General features: G+C 35.2%; 1 protein-coding gene across 1 annotated transcript in view; it reads right to left on the reverse strand.

The window, feature by feature from the left end:
- The window catches only part of LOC124777781, a 196,115-nt gene extending 182,884 nt beyond the window's left edge, over positions 1 to 13,231 (reverse strand). The window contains exon 1 of the mRNA XM_047253291.1: positions 13,035 to 13,231. Within this exon, the coding sequence (XP_047109247.1) occupies positions 13,035 to 13,102 (68 nt within the window). The 5' untranslated portion in view covers positions 13,103 to 13,231. The remainder of the gene's footprint in view (positions 1 to 13,034) is intronic.
- Between the last annotated feature and the right edge of the window lie 223 nt (positions 13,232 to 13,454).

Here is a 13,454-nt window from a genome sequence, read left to right on the forward strand (position 1 = left end):
TTTCTGGAGGATAGTCACTCAAGATCAATACTAGTGTCTCTTACCACTTCTTATAATCTCATTCCCTTAGTACAGTTTCCAACCAGGGTTATGGGTACCAGCAGCACTGCTATTGATAACATTTTCATAGATACCACCATACTAGCAAATCATAGTATAAATCCAATATTTAATGGTCTTTCAGATCATGATGCCCAGTTGCTTACATTTAATATAGTGAGGTCTGATTCGACTACTAAAAGGAAGTGGGAAACTATATGAATATTAAATGAAACAGGAATTGAAGGTTTAAAAAACTGTTTCAGGAATACAGACTGGAAAGATGTGTACAATTCACCCAGGGTAAATGAAAAATATAACTGTTTCCCTAATGTGGTCATAGGTCACACTGAAAACTGTTGCCCTAAGAAAGTGATCAAGGCAAATAGGTTGTTTCAAAACCTTGGATTACAAATGGAATAAAGGTATCTTGCAAAACAAAAAGAAGACTATACTTAATGTCAAGGGAAAACGACGACTACAGGGCTAAATCACATTACAAATTATATTGTAAAATTCTAAACAAAGTAATCAGAACCTGAAAACGTATTTATTTTCAAGTAAAAATAAATGCCTCTAATAACAAGATAAAAAACTATATGGAATATAGTAAAAAATGAAACAGGAAAAACTAATCAGGCAAATGAGGAAATTATGTTAAATGTAAATAATGAGTTGATTAGAGATACCTCCAAAATTGCAGACACTTTCAACAACTTTTACCTTTCAGTAGCAGACAACTTAGGTTTGCATAAATCCTCAGAAGGCAGCTTAAAATATTTTTAAAATGCATTTCCGCAGAAGTTTAACAAAATTCAACTATATCCTACCTCACCGAAAGAGATTTTTAATATTATTAGCTCTCTTAAAAACAAATGTTCCAGTGGTTATGATGAAATCAGTACTACTATAATTAAATGTTGCTCCTCAGAACTTTGTGACATACTGAGTTACTTATGTAATGAATCCCTCCACAGTGGTACTTTTCCAGATAGGCTTAAATATGCTATTCTCAAACCACTGCACAAAAAAGGAGACAAATAAATCATTAGTGGAAAACTTCCACCCCATTTCATTATTGGCAATATTTTCAAAAGTGTTTGAAAGGGTTATGTATAATACATTTTATAAACACTTAGTACAGAAAAATATTCTCATGCACAATCAGGTTGGATTTCGGAAAGGATTGTCAACTGATCAAGCTATATTAACTTTTACAGATGATATATTAGAATCGATAAATCAAAAGTTATTACCATTTGGAATATTCTGTGATCTGGCTAAAGCTTTTGATTGTGTTAAGCATGATATCCTTATACAAAAGTTAAAATATTATGGGATAAAAGGAGTAGCAGGCTCATGGCTCTCATCCTATCTTTTTAATAGAAAGCGGTGTATGTTTGTATCAGGCTTACCATATAACAATAGTCATTCAAAATATGAAACTACAAGACAAGGGGTGCCCCAGGGCTCTATTTTAGGTCCCTTGTTGTTCCTATTACATATAAGTGATCTTCCATAAGCAGTGCCACAAAATGCAAATTTTGTCTTATTTGCAGATGATACACATCACCCGTGATTTCACTGAGCAATCAGCTAATGAAATATTTGTAAGTATCAATGGGTGGTTCACAGCAAATGGATTGTCACTAAATTTTGACAAGATGTAGGGAAGCAGCCTACTCACGCTGTAGTAAATTCACATCAGTTTCCATTGTGTGCCAGCCAGTCTGCTGTAACTAGCTCTGACGTCATAAATGTTGCGCAATACTGTAAAAATCAAGCAAAGAACCTAAAACTTTTCTAGCATGTCAGAAATAATACTAAATTAATGTGTGTTAAATATCAGTTCGATAACTTCAGCCATTTTCGAAATTTGGACGTTTTTCTGAAAAAATCATTGGCGCAACAGAAAAGAGCTAGAGACTTCAAAATTTATATTTAGATTCATCTTTCATAATGATTTAATAAAAACAGTACTTTGGATTTCACAAATTAAGATTTTAGTGGAAATTCATGATTTTCTGGTTTTCATCTCAAAACTGAAGGAAGCAAGATAGATTAAGTAGGTTAATAAATAAGGCTAGGATGTTTAGATTTAAATAGGTTGGAGGTCCGCTATGACTATGAGGATGTGAAAAGTTTCTTTTGAATACCTATAAAATTATAGCGATAGCGGATCTCAAAAAGGGCAGTTCAGAGTTCATCTACTGCATACAGTGTAATTTAATTAATTCTCTCGCCCAGAATATTTAACTTAGCCACGTCAAAATTTTATTATCAATACTTACCTGCGTGCTGAATGCACGTTTAAATTAAGAGCTTCATCGGCCATCAGCCAAAGAAGCTATAAATTATTATGTAACTTGAAGTGGTGCGTTACTAGCCCAGCGGCTAGACGAGAGAACCGATTTGATCAGGCGTTCCCTTAGCCGTCCGCACCGCGGCTATATATATATAAGAACGCTGCGCGAGGAAGGAAGGCCCCAGTTCTCTCCAGACGCTGAATGACACGCCATCTGTGTCGGTAGTCGCGTCGCATCAGTGTATCTGCTACAAACAGCCTCGGGTGCCGTATTAAGTTACTAGAGATACGCGGAACCATGAAAACATTTTATGTGAAGTGTTAATTCTGGAATGATTTTCATTATCTAGCTTCAGTTGCGTATTGTCGCGTTTTCACGTGCCGTCGCGGGACAGACATTCTACCAAATATTTAGCGTGGCGTTTGATGAAATATTTTCATCAAATTATGGCGAGCATTTTTTTTTTAACATTTAATTCGGACATTTATAGTTGCATCAGCGCATTAGACTCTGAACTGCTCTGTTAGTTAGGTTGTAGGGATACTTGTGTTTTTTATCAGTGAATTTCAGAATATACTAAACTATTTTGGAAAACCGTTTTTGATTAGAAATCCCGGACAATCTCCAAATTCCTCAGAGCTATAAGCAGCAGCTATAATGGTATCTCAAATGAAGTGGCCACTAGGATCTCTAATTACTGGTTCCAGGTTTTATTAAATCACTTTCTGGGTGCCAAAAAAGTAAATAGAGAGCCAGTGTTGAGAACGGCGAAAGACAGCATTAACAACATTCTAAAAGCCAGAAACTGATTCAACTTGCAAGCATTGTTACAGCAAGATTATTTTTACAAACTTATCCGCCGCCCCACAAAGACCCAGTACATACAGTTTAGTACCTCACAAAGAATACCTGATCTTATAAGTATAATGTATTCAAACAATGAAATTAAAGCTGTAGACACTGTCAGATTTTTAGGGCTACAAATTGACCACAACCTAAATTGGAAAATCACACCCTAGACTTAATGCAACGCCTTAGTTCAGCTACATTTGCAGTATGCATGACAGCAGAAACAGGTGAGTTAAAAATGAAGAAGTTAGTTTATTCGGCCTACTTCCATTCACTAATGAGTAATGGAATCATCTTTTGGCGAAACTCTTCTTACAAAGAGAACATTTTCAAAATTCAGAAACGAGTCATTAGAATTATATCTGGTGTCAGCCCTAGATCATCATGCAGAGACCTATTTAAGAAACTTGGTATTCTAACTACTACTTCTCAGTACATATACTCATTGATGTCCTTTGTCATTTCCAACATGTCTCTTACCTCAGCTCTGTACAGCCGATAGATACACATAAAACAGAACTGAAAATTTACGTTCCTAGCTTTTGGAACAAATGTTCCTTCATCGGGGAGGAGAGAGGGGAAAGAAAGGGAAGAAGGGAAAAGAGATTCAGTTACTCACCTCCTTTCCCTTCTTCCCTTTCTTTCCCCTCTCTCCTCCCCGATGAAGGAACATTTGTTCCGAAAGCTAGGAATGTAAATTTTCAGTTCTGTTTTATGTGTATCTATCGGCTGTACTGAGCTGAGGTAAGTACTGGCCAGCCCCTCTATCTCTTTGTTAGTATTTGTTTCACATCTTTATATGAGATTTTCCATTAATCATTTAGATCAGCAACCTGTCTCTTTTCACACGAAATAGTGCAAAACATGATTATAATACCAGAACCAAAAACAATCTGTATAAGGACTATAAAAGCTTAACATTAGTACAAAAAGGAGTCAAATACATGGGTACTCATATATTCAGTAACTTACCAGAGCATATCAAAGGTCTTGTAAGTGATAAAGATCAGTTTCAGAGTGGATTAAAGAACTTCCTGCTAGCCACCTCCTTCTACTCCATTGAGCTTAGATACAAAAAAGTGTTGTCTAGAGCAACATATAGAAGCATGTGCCTGTCAACTTAAACTGAAGGAGGACTCTTTTAAAATTGTAACAGTATATAGGTCCACTTCAGGAAACTTTCATTTATTCCTGGAAAACTTGGTTGCCTTGTTGTACTATCTGTCAGATAGGGGAAAGCAAATTACTATTTGTGGGGACTTCAATGCTGATTCACTGAAAGAGTGTAACAGGAAGAATGACCTGGAAGTCTTGCTCGGTTCTTTCAATTTGACACCTGTCATTAATTTTCCTACTTGGGTAGTAAAGGACAGCAGCACATTGATAGATAACACTTTTATGAACCAAGATAGGTTTAAAAACATAAATTCTTGTCCTGTTGGGAATGGCCTTTCTGATAATGATGCTCAGCTAGTTACGGTATATGACATAGCTCCATTCAGTAATTCAAAACTACCCTCCAAAGTTGTGCGTTCAATTAATGACTCAACAATTAGAAATTTCAGAGAAAATCTTCAGCAGTTAGACTGGAATGAGGCGTACAAGGAACCCGATGCTAATTTAAAATATAACTTATTTCATGATATACTTGTAAGAGAATTTGAAAACTGTTTCCCCAAGAAAGTAGTTAAATCTAATTATAAGAAACCACGCAAAAAACCTTGGCTTACTAAAGGAATGAAAATATCTTGTAACCACAAAAGGGAACTGTATCTAACAACAAGAAAGAATAATGACCCAGAAACAGCCAAATATTATAAAGACTACTGTGCTACATTAAGAAAGGTTATTAAAAAGTCCAGAAGCATGTGCATCATGTCTGAGATTAATACCTCTGATAACAAAATCAAAACAATTTGGAATATTATTACAAGGGAGACAGGGCAACCAAGAGTACAGAATGATGGCATCACCATCAGAGCGAATGGAACCTTGATAAAAAACAAGCCGGAAGTCGAAAACATTTTGAATAATCATTTTTTAAATGTTGTAGAGAAAATAGGATCTAAATGTTCATTAGAAGAAGCAAGGCAGTTAATGGAAGAGGCCTTACCCACACCATTTGATACAACTGAAATTCCACCCACCTCTCCTTCTGAAATTAGGAAAATTATAAACTCTCTCAAGGATAAAAGCGCACATGGAATTGATGGCATTTCCAGCAGGATAGTAAAAGCTTGTTCCCATAAAATAAGTGGGATTCTTAGCCACATATGTAATAGCTCTCTGAAGCAGGGTATTTTCCCAGATAGACTGAAGTATGCCATTGTTAAGCCACTGCATAAAAAAGGGGATACGTCTGATGTCAACATCTACCGTCCAATCTCTCTTCTGACTGCCTCATCCAAAATTCTTGAAAAAGTTCATTAGAAGAAGCAAGGCAGTTAATGGAAGAGGCCTTACCCACACCATTTGATACAACTGAAATTCCACCCACCTCTCCTTCTGAAATTAGGAAAATTATAAACTCTCTCAAGAATAAAAGCTCACATGGAATTGATGGCATTTCCAGCAGGATAATAAAAGCTTGTTCCCAAGAAATACGTGGGATTCTTAGCCACATATGTAATAGCTCTCTGAAGCAGGGTATTTTCCCAGATAGACTGAAGTATGCCATTGTTAAGCCACTGCATAAAAAAGGGGATACGTCTGATGTCAACATCTACCGCCCAATCTCTCTTCTGACTGCCTTATCCAAAATTCTTGAAAAAGTAATGTATTGAAGAGTAGCTTCACACCTTTGTAAAAATAAAATTTTAACAAAATGTCAGTTTGGTTTCCAGGAGGGTTTTTCAACGGAAAATGCTATATATACTTTCACTAATGAAATATTAAATGCTCTGAGTAACCGGAAGTCACCCGTTGGGATTTTTTGTGATCTATCAAAGGCTTTTGATTGTGTAAATCATGGAATACTTCTAGATATGCTTAAGTACTATGGTATGAATGGGACAGTGCTCAAATGGTTTAAATCATACCTAACTGGAAGAGTGCAGAAAGTTGAAATAAACAGTTCACATAATATCCAAAAAACTGGTGATTTCTCCAATTGGGGAACAATCAAGACTGGGGTGCAGCAAGGTTTGGTCTTGGGTCCTCTGCTTTTCTTAATATATATTAATGACTTGCCATTCTATATTCACGAAGATGCAAAGCTGGTACTTTCTGCCGATGATACAAGTATAGCTATCACACCCAACAGACAAGAATTAACTGGTGAAATTGTAAACGATGTTTTTCAGAAAATCATTAAGTGGTTCTCTGCAAATGGGCTCTCGTTAAACTTTGACAAAACACAGTATATACAGTTCCACACAGTAAATGGAATGACACCATTAATAAATATAGACTTTGATCAGAAATCGGAAGCTAAGGTAGAATATTCAAAATTTCTAGGTGTATGCACTGAATGAGGGGTTTAACTGGAAAAAACACACTGAGGATCTGCTGAAACGTTTGAGTTCAGATACTTATGCTATTAGGGTCATTGCACATTGCAAATTTTGGCGATATACATCTGAGTAAATTTGCTTACCATACCTATTTTCATTCTCTGTTTTTGTGTGGTATCATATTCTGGGGTAACTCATCACTGAGTAAAAGAGTGTTCATTGCACAAAACCGTGTAATCAGAGTAATTGCTGGAGCTCACCCAAGATCATCCTGCAGACACTTATTTAAAGAGCTAGAGATCTTCACTGTAGCCTCACAATATATATATTCACTTATGAAATTTGTTATTAACAATCTGAACGAATTCAAAAGTAATAGCAGTGTACATGGCTACAACACTAGGAGAAAGGATGATCTTGACTATTCAAGGTTAAATCTAACTTTTGCTCAGAAGGGGGTAAATTATGCTGCCACAAAAGTCTTTGGTCACACTACCTAATAGCATCAAAAGTCTGACAGATAGCCGTATAGCATTTAAAAGGAAATTAAAAGAATTTCTTAATGGCAACTCCTTCTACTCATTAGATGAATTTTTGGATATAGTAAGTGGCTAATTTCCCAACCCCCACAAAAAAAGAAAAAAAAAGTAAAAATATTGAGTGTCTTGTAATTTTTGTGTAATGTAATATCTTGTATAGACACCTTTTATTAACGTGACACATTCCACATCATTACGAAGAGCTGTATTCATGATCTATGGAACAAGTAATAATCTAATCTAATGAATATTTCACAAGGATTATAGCTCAAAAACCTTTGACTTACACATCCCAGAGACTCCTCTGCAAGAGATCCATGGAAAATGATAAATGTAATGTAATAGGAGGATCAACAAACAGTGATGTGATATAGTGGATAATGAAAGTGTAGGGCATGTCATGAATATCAATATATGACACCAAACTTTTACAAGCAAACATACTAATACCAAGAGCACACACAGCTGTTGATATTCACCTTCCAAAAATGTTTAAAAATCAAAATAATGAGGTACTAAGTGCCTCTACATCAGGCATGAGATATGTTAACAAGTTATAGGCAAAAACATAAGTGCCTCGGCACGTAACATTTCTGTAAAGTAATGACACTTCTAAAATGAAGCCTGAGAACCAGATCCATTACATTACATGTGCCATGTTCCTTCACCATGTCTTTAGAATGTCATATTCACTAACTGTTAAAGTTTCTTCACACAGTTTGCAGTTCTAGTATTACGTAGAAATTACACAGCAGCAAATCTTGCAAATGCCCCTTTATGGATTTTGGTATTATGTTTACTTTTACTTTAGTATTATACTCACTTTCCAGTACACTTACTCTTAGTTGCTAATTTACAAAGTCACATTTAACTCGAATCACCAAACAGTATTATGTACCATCATGTTTCAATGAATAGCTTTGAGATGTTAATGAATGAAATCTACAGAATATGATGAATGAACTGCATTTGCTATTTATAGTAAAGAACAGTATGGTGTGGTCTGTCTCATTGACAACTGCTAAACACTGCACAGTGTTTTGCCACAGTGAAACTTATTTTACCAGACTACTAAATATGTTAGGATGTTGGTCTATTTGTTTCTGGAAACAACTGTTATGTGCAGAGAGCAATGTTTTAATCTTGCTAAATATGTTAAGATGTTGGTCTATCTGTTTCTGGAAACAGCTTTTACATGCAGAGAGCAATATTTTAATCTTATCTGTCTGAGAGGCCCAATAAAAGGTCTCCCTCAGCTCATTTTTCTTTCCCAGTATGTAAACCAAACATTTTGAACATCTGCCCAATTCACTGATTCATGCTCAGTTCCTAAGTTCAGTGTGGCATTACTTTATTTCTATAGAATTCTCATTCATTCCCTCTATTTACATCCTTATCACATGCAAAATCAACATACCAGTGCTGCTTACTGGTATGACAGATACCACAAAATAACAAGCTGCCAGTAACTAAAGAGTTTAGATAATACATCAACACAGTTCTATCTGCACAGCATATCATTACAAATTTTAGCATTAAGTGCACAATCAACAGTAGATTTTAATACATGTGGTTCTATTGTAAAATAAAGGAAGTTATTTTCCAAATATTTCCTAGTATATTTGCAGAAATGACTGGTTCTTTGCACAGACTGTTCTAAAAAGTGCAGCTAAAACAGTAGTTTCTCTTGCTTTCTTCTATTCTGTAATCTGAACTTGACACAATTAATCATGCAGTCCTGGTAAGGAAACTAGGGAATACTGGTATTTATGGCCATGCAGTAGATTGGATAACTTCATATATCAGTAAGAGGAGGCAGTAAGTGACCAATGAAAACTTATACAATTCAGAAGTAAGAAGCATTATAGTATGGTGTACTTCAACGATCTGTAATGGGACTCATCCTGTTCAATTTATATGAAAATAGTGTATACAAATATGAAAACGAAAATAAGATACTATATGCAGATGACATGAACCTGCTAAATGTGGCCAACAATTTTGAGGAACTTTAGCAAAATATTTTCAAATCTGTCAATACTACAACATAATGAGTCATGGAAAATGAGCTAATTATCAGACCAAACTGAAAAGAAAAACACTATACATATGGTTTTCAGCAATAAACAAAAAGAGAAACACATCAACATTTTTGTGTATGAAAAAGGACAGAGGTTAAAAGCTCAGTGATGTCTATAATGAAACAACTGGCACAGTATACACATAAAGACCTCTTAAGCAGTCTCTAACATGGACTTTTTGAGCCATATATGCTATACGGAACCACCATACAGGGGAATTCTACCATCAAAATAATGAAAAGAATATTCATACTACAGAAAAAGACATCTTAATTACATTTGGAAAGGAAGCAAAAAAAAAAAAAAAAGTCTTGTGAAAATCATTTCAAAGACCTCAATATTTTGTGTATCCATATAGGCCCTATATATCTAAGGCCACTGAGACTGGATTACAAGATCCCACAAAACTGAGGACCAATAAGACTTTCCATCTTCATAACACCTGGGGTAGAAGGTAACTGTGTCATCTTTCACACACACTACAGATTTTTGAAAAAGGGATTCAATACTCTGGCACCAAGTCAATACATGCACTGCCAAGAGAATTGCAAAACTTCAAACCTGAGAAGAATTTCACTGCAACCCTTTAAAAAATAAATAAAAAATAAAAAAAAGAGAAGAAGAAGAAGAATTCTAAAGTGTAGCCAATTACATGATCAGACAGTGAGCAAAAGTTCACCCTGTGAATGACAAATATTTTTTACCACGTTAAGAGAAACTACCATTAGAAAGTAAACTAGAGCCACTCATGTACAAACAAAGATAATATTTTGTAACAAAACTGTAGTCTTTGAATCTTGGTACTGTACATCATCATGTAATGGCCACCATTACGTATTGCAAATCATTGTGCATTATGTATATACCGTGCTGGGTATTATTTACCATGCAAGCTGTTACATGTATATAATGTCTACTTTACTATTACAATTGTATTGGCTGTTTGTATTTTACCATACAGCATTTGTATTTACTGTTTTGTTAAAGATAGCAAACTTCCTCATTGCAAAATAATGTAAAATCAATTTATTAAAAATTATTTGCAAATATGTTCTCTTGACCTGTCCAATATAGTACGTACAACCTTACAATTCTATGATTTGTGTTAACTGTTTTGTTTAAGATAGATAATTTCCTTACTATCAAATAATGCAAAAATCAATTTGTAAAAATTACTTGTAAATAGCTCTCTTGACCTGTCCAATATCATATGTACAGCTGTACAATACTATGATTGCCTGGATCAATAAAAATACAATACAATACAATACAATGTGAGCACAATGATGTGTCCTACATTACAGGTACATATCTGTACAAACACTACCTGTGAAAACCAATTTCCTTATTTTATTTTACAGAAACTCGTGTGAAAAATCATATGAAATGAACAAGATATGGCACGGAAAATGTAGGACTTTGATTCTTGTTCCAATGGTGTGCCACATGAACCACTGCACCAAAAAAATACAAATGTGGGAAAGAACATTTATGACCATATGACACATACACAATTTGCCTTTCATAAGTGATTACCAACAGAGAGAGAGCTATATTTAGCCTAACAGATGAAACTCTAGGTGAGTTAAATCTCAGAAAGTATCCAATGGACAGCTTCTGTGACCCTGCTAAAGCTTTTGATTGTGCACATGATAACACACTGGTAAAAAAGCTTCCACACTACAGCATCAAAGACAAACCTTTGACATGGCTGGAGTCTTATCTACACAACAGGAAGCAGTGAGTTACCTTTATGGAGGAAGGTGTAACAGTAAACACAGACTGGGGAAATGTAAAATAGAGAGTCCCAAAGAATTCGATCTCTCTGTCAACATTAATGATCTACTAGTTACAATTAATGATGAGCAAATATAGTTATGTTTGTAAATGATACGAGTATTCTGATCAAGGGTCCCAACGCTGCAATGTAGGGTATAGCCCTGACAGTCACCAACCAAGTACACAAATGGTTCACAGCGAATAGCCTAACACAAATTTTTCAAAAGTAACATTATACAGTTTCAGACAGTAAATAAAAGAACTCCAGGTTCCTGAAGTGGAGGTCAACATGCAAAAAAATTATGAAACCACACATACAAAAGACCAGCAAAGATGGAAAGACAAAGTGATCAACTGGTCAAGAAACTTAGCACAGCATGTTTTGCCCTGAGAATTATTTCTCACCTTTTTGGCAGAGAGATTTTGCTTTTGTTGTACTTTGCATATTTCCATTCTATACTTTCCTGTGGTATTATCTTTTGGGGAAATGTACTGGAGTCTTCAAACTACAAAAACAAACAGTGAGGTTAATATGTGGGTTCTCTAACAGAACATCCTGCAGAAATCTCTTTAAGACTCAGGATATTTACTGTTACAGATCAATACATATATTCACTATAGCCAGCAACAAGGAATTATTCCAGGAAAACTGTGGCATTCACAATCATAAGACAAGACAGGGGAAAAATTTCCCCCAAGACTCTGAAACTATCACAAAAATCCATAGGGGTGTGAGTGAGTCAGGAATAAAAGTATACAACAAGCAACATACAGGTATTCCAAAGGAAACTAAAAACATTCCTCAGAGAAAAAAAAACTTTTTATAAAATGAATGAATTCCTAGAGTAATAAGGCATCCTTTTGAGAAAAAAGAGGGAAAACCATTCAGATTAAATAAATAAATAAAAATAAAAAAACACTCTTAAAAGAAAGTCCTCACTTATGTCATGCAGACAAAATTGTGTGTTCTTAACATAAATTATAATGATAAAATGTAAATTTGTTTGTATCACAGTTTAAAATGTGTACTGCCATTTATTCTACACTAATAAGTATTCACTTGAACTTATTTGTGCGACAAAGATAACAATTTTGTATTTTAATTTAAATATAAATTTATTTATCGTTCTGAGATAAAAATGTGTACTTCCATTCCGTCTGCTGTTTTAAAAATTCACTTGATCTTATACCAGTAAAATGCTGGTTGTAATATTGTCCGCAACCAATGTTTCACAGAAAATAAGTATTTGTATGATGTATAAACTGTTCACATAATTTTGTATTATTTCACTTTACTTGTCATATATTACTAGTTCACCCTTTGTACAATATGTAATAGACAGGACCAACTAAAAAATTAAATCAAATGAAAGAGTATTGTCCTATTTGTTCGCTTATGTCGGAAGTTCGAATGATTTATACCATAATGATGAAATAGTATCGTACAGTTGTTCTGAATTATAGTGACGACTAAGAACTGCACATAACTTCACGTAGAATTTCCTTCTTATAGGAGGTTTCCGAAATACTTTGTGATACCATATTATTGCTTTTTTAATCGTTGAGCAGAAAGCTACATTCGATACCTGTAAGAAAATACAGCGCGACCTTTGCAAAATACAAGATTGGAGTACTCTTTACTTCCATTAATGACTAAAAGTGACGAATCGGTCAATCGTGGATTGGGTAGTGCCTTCACGACAGAACCGCCCTCGGAGATGGCCTTCGTTTCTGTCACTTCGCTGTGACACTAAATCAACATGCAGCTTTCATCACAAAATCAGCATATTACGTCACAGTTGATAGCAGGAACGCACCTTTGCTTCTACTTTGATGCAGAGAATATGTGTATTTTAGCACAAAGCACTAGTTCGAGTTCACGAATGTCTTCCTTGCAAACCGTAATAACTGCAAGGAAATAATTTCGTCTACCGGTACTTAATACTTTCTTGTGACTAGCCGTGTACGGTTTGCAGCATCAGTACTTACTGTAGTGTACGTATAAGACCACTGAGTTCGTCGGCTTCCTGGGGGAGTGATTGACTATCCGCCTGCATATTGTAGTATTGTTATTTTTACTGACCTCAAATTATTACAGTCCTATTTCGTTGAAAACACTACACACGACACGTTTACGGGCTCAATGAGGAATCCTGACTTGCGCAAAACACTTCTAGCTCACAATCGCCAGGGGAAGTCCCCTCGTTCCTCTACCATCTGTTGAACATAAAAAGAGTTTGCTGTTTCCTGTTTCAGTCAGAAGATATTTACAAGTTACCCACTCAAATCGTAGTCTACAAGTGCCTAAATCTCACGTTATGGCACATACCCAGCACGTTGCAATTCGTGACATTTGTGTTGCCCTTCACTGTTCACACAAGGGTTGAAACATTGTAGCAACTGTTCAAG

The sequence above is a fragment of the Schistocerca piceifrons genome, chromosome 2, assembly GCF_021461385.2.
Source record: "Schistocerca piceifrons isolate TAMUIC-IGC-003096 chromosome 2, iqSchPice1.1, whole genome shotgun sequence".
Lineage (NCBI taxonomy): Eukaryota > Metazoa > Arthropoda > Insecta > Orthoptera > Acrididae > Schistocerca > Schistocerca piceifrons.